This window comes from Carassius gibelio, chromosome B9, assembly GCF_023724105.1.
Source record: "Carassius gibelio isolate Cgi1373 ecotype wild population from Czech Republic chromosome B9, carGib1.2-hapl.c, whole genome shotgun sequence".
NCBI lineage: Eukaryota > Metazoa > Chordata > Actinopteri > Cypriniformes > Cyprinidae > Carassius > Carassius gibelio.
The window spans coordinates 17435079-17452424 of NC_068404.1; the positions used below are offsets into that span (position 1 = coordinate 17435079).

The 17346-nt window shown below is 36.3% G+C and overlaps 1 protein-coding gene and 1 pseudogene across 2 annotated transcripts; one reads left to right on the plus strand and one right to left on the minus strand.

Annotated features, from left to right (window-relative positions):
- Window positions 1–115: 115 nt before the first annotated feature.
- Window positions 116–10583, minus strand: cryl1 (crystallin, lambda 1). Of its 2 annotated transcripts, none has more exons than XM_052566228.1 (8): window positions 10455–10583; window positions 9856–9963; window positions 9000–9126; window positions 7800–7961; window positions 6907–7101; window positions 1706–1814; window positions 703–809; window positions 116–550 (listed from the first exon to the last, which is right to left on the minus strand). In XM_052566228.1, exons 1-8 carry the CDS (start codon window positions 10493–10495, stop codon window positions 452–454), a joined length of 948 nt encoding a protein of 315 aa, XP_052422188.1. In that variant the 5' UTR covers window positions 10496–10583; the 3' UTR covers window positions 116–451. The 2 variants fall into 2 exon arrangements, with proteins under 2 accessions (XP_052422188.1, XP_052422189.1); XM_052566229.1 differs by lacking the exon at window positions 10455–10583 and adding an exon at window positions 10238–10425 and having other exon boundaries at window positions 138–550.
- A 415-nt stretch (window positions 10584–10998) lies between these two features.
- Window positions 10999–13442, plus strand: LOC127964478 (intraflagellar transport protein 88 homolog; annotated as a pseudogene).
- The last annotated feature ends 3904 nt before the right edge of the window (window positions 13443–17346 follow it).

Here is a 17346-nt window from a genome sequence, read left to right on the forward strand (position 1 = left end):
TACGTTGTATGTTTTTAATTTCATTTTCTTTTTAATGTGATGTACTACACCAGTTTTTTCTCTGCTAGGACACCTGTGTGAACTGACGTCATACTGTACTCTAAAAATCACCACCTTGTTACCAGTCAGTTAAGTCATTGTTAGTTCTGAGAAAAGCATTATTTACTTGCATCTGACACTTGGTTTGAAATGTTATGACATTCATACATCTCAAGTTAAGTGTACACATAATCATTGGGCTTGGCTTAGGTATAAAGAGATTAATTAATCAATGTCCATTGAGGAAGTTAGGAAAATTCCATTCACTTTCAACTACCCATATTTTCCTTTTGATTGAGAATTACACAAAGTGCTCTTCAGTCAATATTCTGTTGCATGGAAGGGAAATTTTTAACACCAAGGACAACAATGGCTCAGATGATCCATAACCACTTCCATTTAGGTAGTATCTTCATTCCTTCAGTTTAGCAAGTCCCATCAGCAGCTGATCTCTTCTCTCTCTTCTGGCTGTAAGGTGCTCCTGTTCAGCAGGGATCAGCTCACCGATCTCCTAAAGTAGATGGTAAAATCTTTCAGTTTATAATGAGTACAATAATTATATATTTAAAATATGTGACTATTTAGGAAATCCAATTTAAGATTTCAAAAGCAACTTTTTCAAGAAATTTTCCAATTCTTAATAATATCAATGATATTGCATACTTTTATAATTCTAGCTGCTGGCTCTCCAGAAAAGTCTGGAACAGGTCCAAAAGTGTTAAGAACCCTCTTCATTCCTTCGCTGTAGCGCTGGAGATAATCTTCCATACCTGGACAGACAAAGCAAAGAATGAGGATCAAATCAAAACCTGCTTTTGCGTTTCTACAATACAGTAGTATTACGGTTCACCATAAAAGGTCTGATACGTTTCATGACTTTAATAACAACATATTACAGAAATGGTTTTGATTCAGTTTACTAAATTTAAAATATGTTTTTAAAACGAGCTACAAAATTCTGATTTTGTATAACAAACGCTGCCTAGTCCTTATGAATAACTGTGACACAAAAAGTATAATCAGTTTGGAACGGAGTCTAAAATGACTCAGCAAATAAAGTTACTGGCTTTTTGTTTTGTAACAGAGTTTTCAAGCATGAATTGAGTAGCTCTCCATCAGAAGGGCATGAGTTCTTTTAGAAGGGCTCTCAGCAGATAAGATGTGCACCAGTGAAAGTTCAGCCACAGTTCTTCGCTTACAGTTTCCAAGAACTTGTGCCAATACAGCAATGGAGGAAACCAGGACGGAACTCTAAAGTTTACAGGGGGGGCTTTATCACCACAGTGAGAGCACTGTAGCACCCCACTCACAGTGCAAGGAGGCAGGGCTGAGAATAATAAGTCATCTGTCATCAAAGGTTAGTACCGGTGTCACATGGCAAAGCACGTTTCATAGGGGGAGCAGGGTCATCCTATAGATTTCACACTGCCTTCTGATTTTCACCGTGAACATGAGATCTCTTCAAAACACATGCACACACTTAAGGTCATGTGGGGTGGATGTAATCTAAACAAGTAGAGGTTTTGACACACTGCTTTTTCGCTGCCCCAAGCACCGCACCAATTTATTTACATGCATAATGAAAACAAAACCTTCTCAGTGCTTAAATACAAAGTTTCATTATCCCATTTTTTTTAAGAATTGCATGGGTTAATAGGTAGCTTGCCTTCTGGTGCGTTGAGATGCATGGTTTCAATGGGACCTATAAAAGCGTAGCGCATGCCCAAGCCCTCAGACATCACCAGATCAATGTCCTTCACTGAGATCACTCCGTCCTGGATGAAAAGAAAGAGGAGTTCATTTGGCAACTCACACGGTGTTATATGCTTGCATGAAAGACAATGTTTCTAAAAGTGGTTTACTGATGTTCTGATCTTCTGATCCTGAAATTACAGCTTCATGCTTAGTAGTTTGTCCAGCCAACAAGGTTTGGTCCTCCTTATTGAGAGGAAATCGGAAGGTCCCCCCCAACCTTTTTAAAGCTGCTCCCACTGTATTGGGTTTCTCTTATCATTTAACTCAGTGTCCTCTGAACAATGGGATGGCATGGCAGGGGGAGGAAAGTGTGGTTGTGCCAGGCCTTGGGCCCACTTTGCACTCAGATTACCTGTGGCTACAGATACCTGTTGCCTGACTGTGCTGAAATCAAAGCTTGGATACAGAACAAGCAGTGGGGGACGAGTATAGGAGGGGGACAGGGTGGTCTTTGTTCATTTCCTGCACGCAACAACGAGGCTGTTATCTCGGTGTCGCCAGGCGGCGGACTGGCTGGGGAAACCGTGAAAAGAAGCCTTTCCTCTACGGTAATCACCAGGGGCAGCCATTAGCTTTCCCAGCTGCTCTACTTTCCAGTGCTGGCTCTCTCTCAAAGAGCTGCCTGAACTCTGAGAGGAAGCATGAGTGGATTTGAGCTGCAAATCTGGCAAGTGGGGCACCATCCAAACTTTAAATGTTCCTCATTTAAAAAAAAAAAACTCTTTTATAAAACAACTCATTTAAAAAGCACAAACACAAAAAAGATGCAAGTCAATGAAGTAAGGAGGAACAAAAGAAAAGTAAGAGGTAAGTCCATGAAGTAAGAAAATAAATAAAGGTCAAGTCCATGAAAACATAAGTCTGTAAGTCTAAAATCTACAGAACTCAGCTTTAAAAACTGCACGAGGCTTATGGAAATCTTAAGGCATTTTTACCCCACTGATTTCAAGCTGCTCTGTGCATGTTGAAAATTCAGCATATAGACTCAATCAAGCCTCCTGAGCAGCATTAGAGTTGTAAAGACTTCTAAATGCCACTTCAGAAGTGCTTCTGTGACAACTTCGCAGTGTAAACGAAAGGGATAGTTCATCCAAGATTATGTCATCATTTACTCACCCTCAATTAGTAACAAACCTGTATGAGTTTCTTTCTTCTGCTGAACACAAATTAAGATATTTTGAAGAATGTATGTAACCAAACAGTTGATGTCCCCACTGTGGAAGTCAATGAGGAGCAGCAAATGTTTGATGATGGAATTCTCATTTTTGCTTGAACTATCCCATTATTGGTGTTGTGAACATCAGCTCTTTTTGAATTTTCATCTGCTAAACAATATTCAAATGTCTGTGGGCACTGTTTTAAACTTTGATGCAAGGGTAAGGTATTTAGACCCATGATAACAACATAAACAGCTCACACATCTCATTATTCAAAGGAGTGATACATGAATAAACTCAAATAATATAATGTGAAGACGTTTCAAATTGAACAAAAGAGATGCAACAACACCGATTAACTAGTCTTTGAACAATATGTAACCTATGTAAAACCAGCTTATGTAATTACTTTTAATTATCTAAACAAAAACAGTACGCAATAACCAGTTTGTGTGCTGGTTTAACTGGTTCATCAACAGTCTTTTGAAATGTTTGGAGAAGTATTTGCCTTCAACAAAAAAAAAAAAAGAGGAGAGGTATTTCTGTCATTTAGAAGCTGACCCAAAACATTACATACATATATATAAAACCCCTCTCCTCCATCCTGCGTGATGAATAAGATCAATACAAATAACCTTTACAGCTAATGTGATATTTTGTGTTCACACTCATAAGATTTCCTTTAGTTCAGCCTCAGTTCAGTGGTTATAAATCTCTTAAATGAGCAGAAACGTCAAGTCAGTCAAAAAGGTTAAGAATAGCATATAATTTTCAGTGTTGTGAAATTGTCTCTAAACATAAAAACAGAATGGACAGCATACTTTATTGGACATATGGTGTACTTTATGTACGTCTGGAACCAGCTTAAAAAAAGGAAATTGACACTTAGAAGTGGTTCAACATTTATCCACTAAAATGTCAGAAACTGTGATTAAGTCACAGAATGTTCTTGGGTAACAACACCACAAGGGTTTTTACTTTTGTAAGGAACCTTTCTTTTAGTTTAACTTAATTGAGAGCATTCCTCTAGGGTTTTCCTCTCAAAACGTAAATCAAAATATTGTCCTTTAGTGGATGTATCTAAATTGATATATAAAAAAAAAATACTCAAAAACAAAAATTCTGTCATCATTTGCCCAATTGTTTTTCTGCTTCTCACTGTGATAATACGGAAAGAGTGTGGTCTGAACATTGTGCTAAATATCTTCTTTTGTGAAAGAAATCATGCAAGCTTGAAGTTGCATAAGGGTGAGTAAATGATGATATTAAGTGATGGTGGTGAAAACATTTTGGTTAATCTGCGTTATTTATGTAGGATAAGGGTATTTTCCAAAGATTAGACAGTATTCATGAACACTACATGAAAACACTTTTAAAAATGGGTAATGATTTTACAAATACGATTGGCTACAACTACAGTTAGGAAAAGATTTTACATAGTTGATAATGCATTTTAAACACAATTTCACCACACCTCTGTTACACAGTAGATTGCCCATATAATGCCTGTGTATATAACATCATTTAGTGTCACCATGAATCACCTACACAGTTTTATGATGATGTCTCCATAATACACCCTGCCTGGAAAGAATGTGCAGTTTTGTTTTTTATCTTGACTTGTCCATTACTTGACTGAATAATGAACAGACACTCTAAAAAGAAGTTCAAAGAGAAGTGTGCATTGTTTGTGGAGGTGCTTTCTTGACTCTGCTTTTTGTTCATGCTTGTGGGCAGTGCTGAATAAAGGGTTTGGTTTTTAAAGTGGATTACCTAACTCTACCCTATGTTCATTTGATACACTGTAAAACAGGTGTACTGTAGAACCAGGACAAATCCACCAGTGTGAGGAAAGATAAGCTGGCCGTTCTAAAAGTTTCTCAAGAGAACCAAAGAAAAGAGATAGTTGTTTTTCCCTTTCTCTAAATCAATCATTTGTAAACTGTGACATAAGACTCAGAATACTGATTTTTTTTTTCTATTTTTACAAAATACAAAAGTCTCTGTTCATTCATTCCTTCCACTAATTTCACATTCCTTTCTTCATAAAAACAGGGTGTTACAGAGACATGCATCAAAATTGACCAAAGTCATAGTATTTTCCTGTTCAAAGATATGCAAGTAATAAGATTTGTCTACAGTATATTTTCTCCATGCATTAACAAATAAAGGGTCTGTTATAAGAGCTATGATATAAACTAACAACATTCATCCTGTAATGTGGTCAACATATTAAAGCAGCAAACCATGAGAAGCTGTGCGTTACACAGATTTGACCTTGGGCAATGGTGGTCTTTACCATGTGAATTGTGGTAAGTTCACTGTAATGCAGGCCTTAAAGAGAAAGTTCACCCAAAAATGAAATACGGAAATAAATAAAATAATACGGAAATCAAAAGGGAACAGAAGCTGTTTGCTTTCCCACATTCTTCAAAATATCTTCTCATATGTTCTGCAGAAGAGAGAAACTTGAGGGTGAGGGGCATTTTCATTTAAGGTTGAACTATTCCTTTTAAGTTGTGCATTCCTTTTATAAAATTGCAGCAACAATAACAATAAAAAAATATTATAATAATAACAACAACAAAAAAATGGTTATATGCTAAACCAGTGGTTCCCAACCTTTTTCAACTCGCGGCCCACACAACCAAACACATATGTTTGCGCGGCCCACTTCAAAAAAATTAACTGACCCCGCTATTGTTGGGTTAATAACTTAGTACTCAGAAGCTAGATTTTAAACTATATTTATTGAATAAACTAGGGCTGTGCGATATGGACAAAAAAAAAAAAACTATCGCGATTTTTTTTATCAATTTTGCAATTGTGCTTTTACAGTCATAAATGCATTCAGGATTAATTTGAAACATATTTCCAAAAGAAAACCAATCAGAGCTTTATCAAAAAGTTGTAACATCTCTAGAACAGACATAAGTCAAAATTATCACTATAGTGAAGATGTAAAAAAATGTATAGACTTGTGGCAAAAAAATAAAAAATAAAAAAAAAATCCTGTATACAGGGACTTTTTTTTCTTTTTTGCCATGCATTGTTCATAGAGCTCATTAATTGTAGCGGTGCCTCAGGTGTTTGCAGTGTGTATACAGTAGGCTATGTGTATGCGGCCAGCAGTGAGAGCGCATAAATATAACGCGAAAGCACATTAAAATAATGCATGAGTGCGAATCTCTCTGTTCGCAGCAGATTTCCTTTGCTCTGTCACAAAACCGGTCGTGCTTGCTCAGATAGGCTACACGCTGCTTTGCGAGGAGAGAGTGTGCACACTTAAAACGTGTCTCCTCTCACTTTAACTGCATCCTGTTCACTAACAAATTCACTCTATGCTCATGTGTTAGACATGAATTATTTTCGCACGTTTTTATTTCTAGCCTTTTACCGCAGTGAGAACGCTCTGATCCGTCAACATTGGCTCAGAAAAAAGGCGCATCACAGACAGTGTGTGAACCTGGAGTTAGGCATACGCGCACGCTCAAATCGTGATTTTAGGACGTTTTCTTTTAATCGCACAGCCCTAGAATGGACTGGAAATGAACAGAAAATAATTGGCGGCCCACCTGCAATACCACACCACAGGTTGAAAACCACTGTGCTAAACAAATTTTATTTTTCATAATTGACAGGACACAACTATTTTATTTTACACTACCATGCACAATTTGGAGGTTATAAATTGATTATGTATTATAATTTTTTTAAACTGTTATACATTTTTAAGGATTCTTTGAAGAATAGACAGTTCAACAGAACCTGGAATGACCATAAGCACAGCATCTCCTTACATATCCTGTCCATTTCACTACCTCTGTGTCAATGTCAATAAATGTTTACCTGGTGCCTTATGAATTTCACCAGAGAATGGGTAGGTAGTCGAAATATTATTGAATATATTCATGACTCTAACTGATTTGTGGTTTTGTTCCATGGCTCAACTAACCTGAACCAGCCTCCATGACTCGGCTATGATGGCATACTGAACACGGTTCAATGCGAAACCATCGATCTCCTTCCTGAGTCGCACAGGTGCTTGCCCGACATCCGTCATCAGTGAGTAAGCAACATCCATTACAGCAGGCAGTGTTTCAGGGTGTGGCACCAGCTCCACCAGACGCACATAGTAGGGTGGGTTTACCTATGAAGTTCAAAACAAGAAGGAAATGACACCAGTTTGTTTACCCCTGGACACAGATAAAGCACTATACCAATTTGTTTACTAGAGCTGGAGATAATGGCCTTGTATTGAACTTCTTTCCCACTATAAAGGTCTCTCTGTCTAAATGTCTGACCACAAATGCTTGGCATTCATGATTAAACATTCACTTAATGCAGGTGAAGGTGAACTATTTGCCTCACACTGCTTTGAAGGACAACACGACCAGCAAGACCTTGCAGCTCATGAGATCAGAGTGGAATTTCCGTTAAGCACGGAAGGATTCAAAGTCCAGTAAAGCCCTCTAGGCCTAAAGCACTTATCTCCATTCTTCATTACAGGCTGCTAAATCAGGACTGAAAACCTGACACGTCCATGTAAATAATACTTTCATCAAATAAACATAAATAGTAGCACTAAAACTAAAAAAATTTAAAATAAAAGTGCAGAACACTGAAGTACATGCATATCAAATGAACTGTGAAATGTACTGCCAATCCTTTTTTAAAAAAAATACATTTTCATTATTTCTTTTTACACTATAATGTCTTTCAAAAGCATTTCAAAGGCCTAAAATTTTGATTTGAGACTCACCTTTTCAATATGGCCTCAAACTTGTGCATCCCCACAAGTGTATATATAATATAATATAATCTCTCACAGACTGTAATAAGACTAACCGGATGAGAAATAATGCAGCGAGTTCGGTTCTGGACACGAGAGAACACGTTGCTTGGCATCAAGCAGGAAGTGGAGCTGCTGAGAATCACGCTTTCTGTGACAAGATCCTCCACCTCATGGAAGACAGTCTGCTTTGCTTCCAGGTCCTCAAACACACACTCCTATTGACAGAAAACACAGAGGACAAGAGCAGAGGATTGTCAACATCATAGCAAAGGGACTGTATGAAATGTACTATAATTTAAGCTATAGCAACATCTTTTCCATATGAGCACAAAAAAGGAACAAGAAGAAAACATAAGAGAGGAAAAATTTATGACAGTGGAATGGGCTTAAAAATATGATGTGAATAATTATAAAAGGGTGATAAAACAGACAGGAATATTCACTCATGCTTCTTTAATCATTCAGCAGGAAAACTTTTTAGTTGTTATGAAACTGAAGTAAGGACTGATAATTACTTCCATATTGAGACATACATACGAAATGATTGGAGAAACCCAGAACAGAGAGAAGATCCAGTTATGACATTTTAAATCACAATGTCATTTTTTTTTAAATGTAACGTATACATTAATAAATCATTTACTATAAGATCTAACATACATTAAAAAAATACAATTAAATAAATTATATAACATTAATGGTATAGTATCGCCAATACAGAAATATGCAAATACAGCACTATCAGCACATAACAGGACTATATGGCGTCATTAAATGTTGATGTAAACATAACTGGGGAAATCAGAAACCATCAGCTGTCAATGAATGTAGTACACAGGAAAAATGCATAATCAGATACATCCCCTTATCAATCTTTATGAATATTTATGGGGGGGGGGGGATGCATTTCCAATAGCAAACAGAAGTTTGGTTCCAAATTGTTCAATAGCTTTTAATCATTAAACACGGGTGTAATTTCAATAGTTAATCACATTAACTTGTGGAATGTTCAAACCGCTTCAGATGTAAAACCACAGACATTTCTTCTGGTTTCAAGTGCTTTTTTTTTTTGCAAATTAAAACAAATAAATGTAAAGTAATGAATTTGGTACTTGTCATTAGTGAATACACTTTCTCATCTTCACATGAAATACTGGTTGCTTTAGTTCCATACATATCAGGGAGATATTTATCTGGCCCAGTCACATTTTTGGGTCAACGGGAAGTCATCTACATTTAGGGGAAAACTGTACCTGGACAAAGAAAGCCCCTTCCAGGGCCTGCTGGAGGTCATCATGACTGCTGAGTAGACTCAACTGCTCTGCAGCCGTGAGATTTCCTCTCAGCATTTTGGCTTGCTGAAGCTCCTCAATCTGTTTCCTGCTCACACACGAAAACACATTATTCATCTTAAATTCCACAAAATGTATACAAAATCTGACAGCTGATCTGTCCAAATACAGTGTTTTAATCATGGTTTATGACTGACAAGACATCGGTTTCATATGTAAACTATGTCTTTATAAAACACTTTTACTTTAACTAAAGCAACTCTGCATGCATCACAGAAGATTACTGTTTTTTTTGTCCTAATCTATCATTGCTGCATTCTAACCAGGGCACCTACACTGTATAAAAAAAAAATAAATAAATAAATAAAGATTTGTAAAAGAATTTGATTGAAAAATGATTGTAGAGCGTTTTACAAGAAAGTACTATTTCAGTTTATTCTAACTGAACATTTCTGAGTGAAATCTGTTTCTACACATATTTTACAGTGTAAATTAATATCGAGGAAAGAGAAAGCCCTGCATCTCCCCCTGGTGACAGAAGAGGTGAATCACAGGAACAGGGTTATTTACACAACATAAACAGATATGGACAGAGAGTACTAATATGTTCTAAAAAACTTCAGTTGGTGCATATTTTTTCTTTGCATATTATGCCCTCTCTTTTACTCTGTTGATGTCCTCTGATCATTGCTTTCTTTAAGGTTGTGCAATAAAAATGGGTCACAAACCTGCCCTGACAAAAGTTGAGCGGTGATGCTAAAGGCAGTGAATTTGACTGAGGGGTCAAGAGGTCTTTTTTTGTCTGTTTAAAACTGACCTGATCTCTGTGATGGCCCCTGATGCTAGTCCTGGTTTGTTGTCATAGATTTTGACCATGTATCCTCCACTCAAAAACACCATGGCCCAGGAGCGGCCAATCAGCCCACTTTTAATATGCCACATACATGCAATTAGAAAAAAAAAAAAAAAGAGAGAGACAGCACAGTAAATAAATCAGATAAAAATGCATTTTAAGGAGTCTGTTAACATTAGTGAAAATCAATGCATTATCTATATACCAAAATTAAGAACATGTTAGACTACTTAAACAGGAACTTTAATATGACATGACAAATAAAAATAATATGACTTTGATGATCATGCATGAAAAAAACCCTGTAAAATAGAATGATACCCGTATTTGTACAAGCCATACCTACCCAAAATATGTCAAATAAGCACAAATACAGAGTCATGTGATCATATCATTTTGGTCATAAACCACTGCACTGCTCGTTTTTTCACATGCACTTCTCTAATATGGAGTAACATGTATTCATAAAAACAATCACAGTAACGTTGAAAGACCACTCAGCTATTCTGTCAGACAATCTCTGGAACACGACTGCTAAACAGACTGATTAAAGTAACTCTCACCTCCCGACAACAGTAATGATCTTTCCTTTTAATAAACTCATCGCAAACCCTTCACAAATGTCAATCAGTCAGCTACCGGACTTCAGCTTGTCATGTGCACGAAAGAGAGGCGGAGCTACGGCGTCTCACACGCGCCTAAATACATCGGGACTTCTACAGAAGGATAATGATAATTCCTTGGACTGCAGCGAAGAATGAATACGTCCATTCAGATATGTAATGTTAAAAATAAATAACAAACATAGACACAAATATAATTAATGCTTCAACCAATAGCGAAACACATAATTTTTTTATCGGTAGCATAAATCGACAAAAGGCAAAAGTCTCTTTTCCACAAAAAAAAACAAAAAGTATTTAAAAATAAATAAATAAATAAATAATACATTTACAACCTCCAAATTTTGTACGGTAGTGTAAAATAAAATAGTTGTGTCAGTTATGTACTGTCAATTAAAAAAAATGTTTGATTTAACATATGTAGCTGTTTATTTTTAGGGCCCGAGCACCGAGGTGCGAGGATATTCTTCATCTGTAGCTGGAGATGCTTTCACAAGTGAAACCCACTTGCACATGTGCTGTTCTGACACACTTTACTTGAAATATACTTAACTGTCTCATAATGATATCTGATTCATACATTTTTACTCCTGAGTTGGTGAAAAATATTACTATTTCCTTCATTTTAATTGTTTGAATTTCCAGTGTCATTAGAGACAAAGAATGAAGACTCGTATGCATCCCTCTGCTTTCATAATGCTTGAGAAGCCATTGACAACTCAAAAATAATTTGGTCCAGTTATTTTCTTGTTTAGTCCAGAGGAGAAGGTAAAGATCCTCGAAAAGAAGGTGAATGATTTGATAGAGGAGAGCTGTCTTGGGGATTTTAAAGAATTGTCATTTGTATGCTTAATTTGTCTTTAGAGAAAGCCAAGGAGGCTGGAAGGAAGGAGAGGGCTTTGCTGAGACAGAGAGAGCAAACAGGCAATGCAGACCAGATCAATTTGGACCTGACCTACTCTGTGAGTGCATTGCTCTAGTGCATGCATGCCTTGACTGAAAACTGAAAATACAAAACTTTTTCTTGCTTTGTTCAGGTGCTGTTTAATTTAGCAAACCAATATGCCAATAATGACATGTACACAGAGGCCTTGAACATTTACCAAGTCATTGTGAAGAACAAAATGTTTAATAATGCCGGTGAGTGAATTTCAGATGTGTTTTAAAATATCTCAAATTCACTCCTCTTTGATACAAGTGTGGTTCTATTATCAGGTTTTGTGTTACAGCGTACCCTACTATAGGAAGACTGAAAGTGAACAAATATCTATTTCAAGCAAAAGAACTACACAAAGCCAATAAATTTTTACAGCATGGCTTTGGATCAGATCTCAAATGCCCACAATGCAATGAGGTCAGCACGTTTAGTTGCATGTGTTGTGTGAACTGCACAATTGTTTTGCACCATCCAGTTTACATGGGTCTTGGATAATTTGATGTGAATTTTCAACACGTAAAGTTCTCTTATTGTATAGGATCAAGATCATGCAGAACATTGAAGTTGTGTTCATTCATATGGGTCAGTACTCAGATGCCATCACATCCTTTGAGTGCATCATGACCGAGATCCCCAACATAAAGACAGGCTTCAACCTCATCCTGTGTTACTATGCCATCGGAGACCAGGAGAGGATAAAGAAACCTTTTAAGAAACTCATTTGTGTGCCTCTCGGTATTGATGATGATGACAACAAGTATATCCCTCCAAATGTGAGTGCATCATTTAAATCCTTGTTAGTCATATATTTGAACTGAATTATGTCTTATTCTTCATGGATTCTTTTATTTTTTTATTGTTAGGATGACCCTCATGCAAACATGGGGATTGAGGTCATACAAAATGCTATGCTTCAATAAATGGAAAGGGAGGAATATTATAATGTATTAACATTATGTTGGATCTATAATTCTTAAGCTTTGCATTTATTATTCTATTTTCAGTATTCTTGTTTTGCTTTTATTTCTTGGAAAGCACTAGAAGAAAAACACATTATGACCTCAGCCATGCTTTTTGCTCCAGTCATTGAGTTGTCATTTGCTGCTGATTTTGACCGGTGAGTTATACTGCTTTTCATAAGTATGGGATTCAGTAATTTTTTTTTTTTTTTTAACTTATTCAGCAAGGATGCATTCAATTGGTCAATGCAATGACAAAATGCTACAAAATATCAATATAAAAGATCTTTAGAATTTTTCATCAGAGAATTGTGCTGCAGAAACAGTTTTTAACATTGACAAAAATATTTAATTTTTCTTGAGCCGCAAATGTGCATATTTAAAATGATTTCTTGAATGCTGTATATTCAGTTTTGCCATCATAAGAATAAATGACATTTTTTAAATGTTTAAAATAGAAAATGTTTTGTTTTTCATTGTAATAATATTTTACAAAATTACAGTTTTATTGTTGCCCATCCCAAGCCAGCACTGATCAACATCCCACCCCTTCTGTGACCCATGGTTTTGTCTGTATGTGAACATAGAAACAGTAAGAGGGGCTTTAATAATTATATTAATATTAATAATAATAATAATAATAATATAATAACAAACTGCGTTGATGCGCGGATAAGATAAGTGTCTGCGTTTGTTTGTACCGCAACCAAACTTTTATTCCACAAGAGGGCGTTAAAGCGCAAGACTTGTCCATGCCATTCCATTAACAACATGTACGTACTGCTTATGTTGAACAATTAATTATAGTTCATTATTATTAGTTAATACCATTTCTAATAGACTAAAGTAAACCATCCATAGAGCTTTTCCTAAAGCTTAATTTGGTACTTTTTCAGGTGTGTGGACATGGTGAAGGGTTCACAATACATTCACATTGTGATAAATAAGGTAAATAATTTTTTTGCTTCCATCTGCCCATTTCTGTGTCTTCTCCAGGAAAAAGATTTTGACCAGGCTGACCACTATTGCTGAGCTGGCCATGAGAACCAGCCGCTATGTTTCAGCTGAGACCAAGACTGTATATTATTAATGTAAGCAATTTCAAAGCAGAAATCTCTGTATCCTCCTGCAGGTTTGACCTATAAGAAGCTGGGTAGACTGGACGAAGCCCTGGACTGCTTCCTTAAACTGCACACTATCCTTAGAAACAGTGCTCCGGTCATGTACCAGCAGGCTAATCTGTATCCTTCCTTAAAATGTCAGTAATCAAAATTTTGATTAAATAAAACTGTGCTCTGTGATGGTTTTCGTAATTTCAGATGCCAGGCAATACAACGGATACAGTAAGTATGGTAAGTTAAAGTTAATTTGCTTGCTAAGAGTCATATTCCTTAAGCGGCTTTAGATATGAGATGTTGGAGGAGCCTGATCAGGCCATTGAATGGCTGATGAAGCTCACCAGTGTGACCCCCACAGATGCAGAATATTTAACAGCATGCTGTTATTGACACACAGAGGGTGAGATCTGGGAGGGACAGCAGTACTCGAGGCCGCAGGGAAGGCAGCGCTGGCAGTGGTGAGTGGACAGTTGTAACTTAAGCTTATCGATAAAGTTTCAGATGAACCACTAGTCATTAACTGAATACATGCTTCTACTTTACTTTTTCCATCGATCTCTGTATTCTGCCTCTGTTGGTGAACAGGAAATACTTCAAACCTTACACGCACTCTCCCTAAGAAACCCAGTGGTATGACTGCAATTCCCCTAATATAGTGAATCCAGGTGGACGAACTTAGTGGAGACTTTTGTTCTTGATTTTTCTTCTGGGACATCAAATGTGGATCTCTTGTCAGGTGATGTCCAGTTATCAGCTTCAGGCGGTGCTGGGTTCAGAGGTAATGCAGCACATTCATTTTCAAACAAGTGACTGTTATCAGCCTCTTTCTGCATCTCACTGCTCTCCTCAGCCAACACTTTCTTTTCACATCTCCTAACACATTAGGAAGCAGCTCAAACCCCAAGAAGCCCAGTGGTATGATCATTCCTTGCCCCAATAGAATAGAGCAGATATTTAAGCAATCTACAGGTGCATCTCAATAAATTAGAATGTTGTGGAAAAGCTCATTTCAGTAATTTGACAAAAATTTTGAAACTCGTGTATTAAATACATTCAGTGCACACAGACTGAAGTAGTTTAAGTCTTTTAATTGTGATGATTTTGGCTCACATTTAACAAAAACTTAAACAAATTTGGTGAATATGGTGACATGCCAATAAGCTAATCAACTCAATACACCTGCAAAGGTTTCCTGAGGCTTCAAAATGGTCTCTCAGTTTGGTTCACTACACAATCATGGGGACGACTGCTGATCTGACAGTTGTCTAGAAGACAATCATTGACACCCTTCACAAGGAGCCAGAAACATTCGTTGTCAAAGAAGCTGGCTGTTCACAGAGTGCTGTATCCAAGCATGTTAACAGAAAGTTGAGTGGAAGGAAAAAGTGTGGAAGAAAAAGATGCACAACCAACTGAGAGAACCGCAGCTATGTTATGAGGACTCTCGAGCAAAATCGATTCAAGAATTTGAGTGAACTTTACAAGGAATGGACTGAGGCTGGGGTCAAGGCACACAGACGTGTCAAGGAATTTGGTTACAGTTGTCGTATTCCTTTTGTTAAGCCACTCCCGAACCACAGACAACATCAGAGGCTTCTTACCTGAGCTAAGAAGGCTTTTCAAATTAGAGTAAGTTTTGTATTTTTTTTTATTTTTTTGTATTTGCATTTAGAAGTTTGGGGTCAGTAAGAATTTTTCATGGTTTTGAAAGAAGTGTCTTTAAGTTCACCATGGCTGCATGACCATATATATATATATATATATATATATATATATATATATATATATATATATATATATATATATATATATATATATATATATATATATATATATATATATATATATATATATATATATATATATATATATATATATATATATATATAATCAAAAGTAAACCAGTAAAAACTGTTTTATTTTGAAATATATAAAAAAAATATATATTTTTTTGATTCAGGTTTATCAAAAACAGTTGTGCTGCTTAATATTTTTGAGGAAAAACGTGATAGATTTTTTTCCCCCTAAGATTCTTTGATGAATAGAAAGTTTAATAAAACCACATTTAAACGTTAATTGTTATAATGTTAATGTAAAATTATAAATATTGTCACTTTTGTTTAATTTTTATGAATCATTGCTGAATAAGAAAAAAACATTCTGACCTCAAACTACTCAAGAGTTGTATAATTTTTGCACAGTCATTCAGACACAGCATATAATCACAATCATGAAATCACTCATATTAGGGACAGTAATGGGACAGAACTAAATTTATCTTTCCCAGAAAGTATTTTAATTTTCTAATCTGTATTCTCTTTCACTTTTTAAGTTTCATCTTCATTTTGTTAGTAATCTGTTATGCTCTTTTAATGTTTCTCTCTATTATTCTGTTCATGGCTGTGCACCTGAAAGGGAGCCGCTCAAGCCCCATCAGTACCCCTCCTCTGAGAGCCAGTGGTGTGACTACACACACTACAGAAATACAAGAGAGGAAGAGCTCACACACTCCTCCTGGATAACTATAAAACAAACATGCCATTGCATTCTGCTAAAGAATAAACTCGGTCGTTAGTCAGATTTGTTACAGATGCCATTCATTCCTCACATTCTGCCCGGCAGTCTTAACTAAACTTGACACATAATACTAAGAAGTTTACCATTTTATTCACAAATAACACAACCTAATTCTTAGTTTTGTGCTGGAGCAGGGCATAGGTATGTTCTGTAATACACTGTGCAGTTTAGATGATCAGTCCTCTGGATGATTAAACACATAAAATCATTGCTGCAAGCTACATGGAAAACTTCAAACCCAGTTGCCCAGTCCATATGTCAAGATGTTGTTTTTAATGCCTGTAGTTCCCTGTAATGAAGCAGCATCCAAAGGACATAAATTCAAACACCGTGCAATAGAGAGCAAACATGTGCTGTGAAAGCCCTATCTGCCAAAACCACTGTTTCCAGGGAATATCCTGCTCTCACCGTCTGACAGAGTGTTTCCAGCACCTTCTTTCTGTTTGCAAAGCCCTGAGTGCAAATAAACCAGTGAAATATTTCACAAGTACACTCCTGAACAACAGTATCGCGGTATCAGAGCACTTGCACTCTCATTACTGTTACTTGAACAGGCATATAGAATCTCCGGATTACAACAAGATTACAATAAGATTCTGAATTTAAAATATGAATATAATTCATTTTTTGGCAAAAGAATTGAGAATCTTTTACTTAAATTGAAACAAAAGATACAAGTAAGACATTATGGTAAAAACGGTTATCCCACAATTTACTGACAAACCTGAGATTAATACATTTGAACATTTTTTTGATAAATCCAAGCTCTAAACATCTGATCTCACGATGCGTTAATTTATTCAAACTGCCTGTGAACATAACACCAATCATATAAAAGAAGCCTGGGCTAAGGATTTTGAGGAAGAAGTGTCTGATGAAACCTGGAATGACAGTCTCAGTATAAGATCCAAGATTGCTCAATAAATGTGGGGCACAGGTTGATTCAATTTAAAGTGATACATACTGTATTATTCCAAAACGGAATTGAGTAAGATATATAATTCTATCTCTCCAATTTGCTACATATGTAAATCAGAGAAGGGTTCTTTGAAAACACATGTTTTGGTTTTGTCACAAACTGTTTAATTTTTGGACTGCTATATTTGATGTTTTTTTTTTTTCAAAAGTTTTTCAAAAAGAGGTTAAACCAGAGCATAGTCTTGCAGTTCTCGGATCCTCTGAGTCATTGAATGGTCTTCCAAGATCTCAGCAACGACCTCTATTGATGGGCATGAAACTGG